This window comes from Daucus carota, chromosome 6 (genome assembly GCF_001625215.2).
Source record: "Daucus carota subsp. sativus chromosome 6, DH1 v3.0, whole genome shotgun sequence".
NCBI classification, from domain to species: Eukaryota; Viridiplantae; Streptophyta; class Magnoliopsida; order Apiales; family Apiaceae; genus Daucus; species Daucus carota.
Genome location: NC_030386.2, coordinates 21,827,610 through 21,831,811, shown reverse-complemented (window position 1 = coordinate 21,831,811; position 4,202 = coordinate 21,827,610). Strand labels below are relative to the sequence as shown.

General features: G+C 35.3%; 1 protein-coding gene across 1 annotated transcript; it reads right to left on the bottom strand.

Annotated features, from left to right (window-relative positions):
• Positions 1-333: 333 nt before the first annotated feature.
• LOC108225778 (U1 small nuclear ribonucleoprotein C) lies at positions 334-3,786 on the bottom strand. Its single transcript, XM_017400733.2, has 7 exons — positions 3,513-3,786; positions 3,330-3,434; positions 2,991-3,117; positions 2,815-2,886; positions 1,205-1,250; positions 724-1,078; positions 334-638 (listed from the first exon to the last, which is right to left on the bottom strand). Exons 1-7 carry the CDS (start codon positions 3,559-3,561, stop codon positions 604-606), a joined length of 789 nt encoding a protein of 262 aa, XP_017256222.1. The 5' UTR covers positions 3,562-3,786; the 3' UTR covers positions 334-603.
• Between the last annotated feature and the right edge of the window lie 416 nt (positions 3,787-4,202).

Here is a 4,202-nt window from a genome sequence, read left to right as displayed (position 1 = left end):
AAACAAATAATGATGCCATGGGGAAGTCCACAATGAAATTTCTGCAACGTAATCTTAGGTGGCGTTTGATTCATGGTTAATTGGCCCGGTGAACTTGAATCGAAATCTCAGACCATGTGTTAGGTATTTGGATTAACAATTATACAGGTGCAGCTGCAATGCAACTGCAACTGTCCTCATTGCAAAATTATACAAGTAATGATGCCAGGGTGAAGTCCACAAATGTACATTTCTGCAACATAATCATAGTATAAACCTTGCAGAGTTGCAGAAACATGACCACGAAAGGTAGTCAATGTACTAGTTTAACATAATGCAAAAAATGAATTAAAATAAAATAAAGGCATTTCTTCCCAAATAGGATAGATAACCAACAAATTTATTGAATTTTATAGTCTACAAAATATTTTGCGAAAAGGGTATGTCTGAAAAAAAAGAATAAAAGTTGCGAAAAACTACCAAACTGTTTTTGATGTACTATCCATGATAACATATAAACATTTTTTTCATCCAGCTATCCGCATAGGTTGTATCATAATCTGGAGAATAAGGCATGAAGGTTTGTGAATGTCGCTTCAGTCCTTGGTCTGCCAGATTTATATCTTAATACTGGGGAGGATAGCTTCCTGGATATGGGGCTGATGGAACATGGAAAAAATATGTTACTAGTTATGACATGCAAAAGTTGGAGTAGAGTAGTGTTTACTTGAAACGAGAAGTTACCTGGAGGATACTGGTTTGAGGGCTGGGCAGGTGGAAATGGCGATGGAGGATATCCTGCAGGTGGCGGATATTGTGATGGAGGATACCCAGCTGGTGGTGGAAATGGTGTGGGAGGATAAGCGGCTGAATGAGGGGGAGGGAACGGAGTGGGGGGATAGGGTGCAGCATTCTGTGGATATGCAGGGTAGGCAGGGGATGGTGGATATCCTGAGGCTGGAGCTGGATAGGGAGCTGCTGCAGCTGGTGGAGGGTATCCGTATCCGGATGAGGCTGGCGGAGGGTATCCGTATCCTGATGGTGGGGGTACAGGTGATCCGGCATATGGTGCTGACGAGGCATGGTTCTTTGCAGGCTTCTGTATTAGGACAAAAATCTCAGTTTCAGTTATAGCTTCAGTCACAATAAAATCTTTATGCACAAAGTTTAGGGCATTTTTTCTGTTCAGAAAAATTAATATACAAATCAAACCAAAAGAACTTACGCTAACATTTGAGAAGTGCATTATCACTCGGACCTCCCCTGAATACCTATAAGCCATAGAAAACAAATCATGCATTAGGACTTAGGAGTTATGTAAGGGCTTTCATATTGGTCATTGTTGCGACCTTTTGTTCAATTAGAAGTATGATTATATAAAATATAATAGCTCAAAAAATTCTACCCTGCATTATCTAATAATATAATGAAGTAGTTCTATTAATATTTGTTAGAAATGTAGCAAATGATCACAACTGAATACAACAGTTTCTGTGCCAAAGAAATGTCATCTAGGAGCTCTCCAGAACATGAAACTGCTGCTTACTGACCTGGGTACTTCTCCGATTGCTCTCAAACTCTCTATTGTTAACACTTAACACCCTAGTCTAGCATTCGCCACCAGACCTAAATTAAGCTTATGATAGTACCCACAGAATGCACTAAGGAAAAAAATGATACATGTTATCCTTTCTTAGTTATTACCTTCCACTGTTCCAACTGATTTACGAATACCAGACGTCTCAAAACTTAAAAGTAAGACATATCTCCGATGAAGATACCTTCACCACTCAAGATCCATTCAAAACATTATACAATACAAGAAATATTCCTGTTTAAGATATATTCTGAATACAGAGTCCTACATAGTTAAACTAGATTCTGAACCGTGTTCAATATTGCATATCTAATTTAATTTTGTCAATGAAAGTTCCTTCAGTGTAAGCAATTCAGCAGTTTAAACGAGGGACTGAACCTAGGGGTTGAGAGGAGTATGGTATAATCATCTCTTTAGAAAAACTTCAACTTGACTTAAGTAGAAAATCAAAAGGTTTGTATCAACTTGTGCTTGTTATTGTATTTGACTATGGTATAGTGTACATAGGATAAGCCCACTATGTAGAAAAAACAAAAACTTACACTGACATTAAAGATTTAAGACCACGAACACTGAGTCCAAATAATATAAGACACTCCAGCCTGTTGATGTCTAGACTATTCAAGTTAGACAATAATCTCTGCAAGTATCCTACCAAGGGTGCCCTCATGCCTTGTAGGCAACACGTAGTGAAATTTCCTGTTTTGGTTCGACTGCTGAATTTGTTTTATACTAATAACTCCAAAATGTTCTTTACTTACAGAAAGCAATGCTATAGAAAAGTCTACAACCTATGCCCACAAATTTCTAATCTAGTTTTAGCATATGGCCGACCTGTAATCGAGAAGTTATATTCGAGAAGTTATATTTGTTTTGCGGATGATCCTTAGATTGCGTTTGGAAACATGTATTCCATTTCAAATTTTGGATTTCAAATGACATGATTTGAGGCGTCATTTCAAATTCTCAACTTCATACAAGTATTTGAATATCCATGATTTCAAATGAAATTTAAGTTCCCACACAGACCCTTGTATATGAATATCCTGGAATCCAACCTTTTTTGTGTATATAAACATGTCATTTGATCAAATCTAGGATTTCAAATGAAATCCAAATTCTCAAACAGACCACTAATGTCATTTTGTAACATTAACAAAAAAATATACAAGACATTTAAGCACGAAATGAAACATGTGAATGAAGAAACAAAACAATAGGAAAAGCAAAGGGATCACCTTCCGGTTTTTGATTGAATTGAGTAAGAGCCATCATCATATCCTTGAGAAAGAACTTTGCTCAACTGAATCCTAAGAAAGCCCCAAAAGAAGTCAGCTAACATAAAGAAATTGAGTAGAACTCTTCATATGTAGAACATAATCTTAATTCTGAGTGAAGAAAACAGAAATAATACCTTCCACTTCCGATCAAGTCATCGAAAGTGACTGTATTGCTGTTCCAGACAACAACAGTTAACTCCCTTAATCCCTCAATTAACGTAAACACAAATTTCTCTTGAAATGTCGGGTTTTTACCACCATCTATAGAACAACAAACCAATGCATTGCATTAGCATACAAAAGTTAACAAAAATACGGGCTAATACAATTTTGAGTGACCAATTCTCCCAAAATTTAAGGTGTTGGGAAGATGGCTTATCAGGATCATATTATATTATGTGACGTATCATACGTTAGCTATAAACAGTCAACTTGGCAAATTTAAACACGAAACAAATTCTCAAAATGAAGACCTGTGCAAGTTCGAGTGCTGAATTTAGTGCTGCCGTATTCCACACAAACATATGGATCTTGCCTCGAAAACCATTCTGTATCTTTCAATCTTGAGCACCCAACAACTGCACATATATGTATATGATCATCAAGATTTAGCCCAACATATAATATGAAAAAAAGGCAAGATCAAGATGACTTACTAGTCACTTCAAGAAGTTGGCCATGAATACCAGAAACGGGAGTAGCCATTGGCGAGATCAAGATTTATTACGATAATTTAAACTTTGTATATAAAAAACAGTTGGGTTTTAAGTTGAAACTTGCAAAAGATAGTCGGACAATATTGTGGTTCGAGTGGTTGGTTTAAGAAATTTATATACTCATCTTCCCTCTTATGGGTTGACTTAGCTTATGAAGAACATTCATTAATTCATAGATTCAACTATGCAAAACAAAATGCTGACTTTTCTTTCTACCTTTTCAATAGTAGTAAAATGTTCATAAAAGCAAAAACCATTGCTGCAGATACCGGTATTTGGAAATGAAATTAGATTAAATTGTGTTTGGAACATATATTGTGTTTAAATTGTAAATTTTAAATAATATAACTTGGTTTTTTTATTGAATTCTCAATTTTATATTAATATTCGAATGTCCATGATATCAAATGAAATTTAAATCCAACCCTTTTATGTATAAAAATGAAACTCAAGTTTTCAATAAGGTCAATATTTGAATAATTTCTTGTGAAATTCGAGCAATATTTTATTTATTCTTGTGCCTTCTTTCTTTTTTTTTTTTGACAAATTATTCTTGTTCCTTCTAAATACATGTTTTTTTAATTCAGTGTTGTAGAACGGCGAAAGGATATCAAACTTGAGATACGAGAA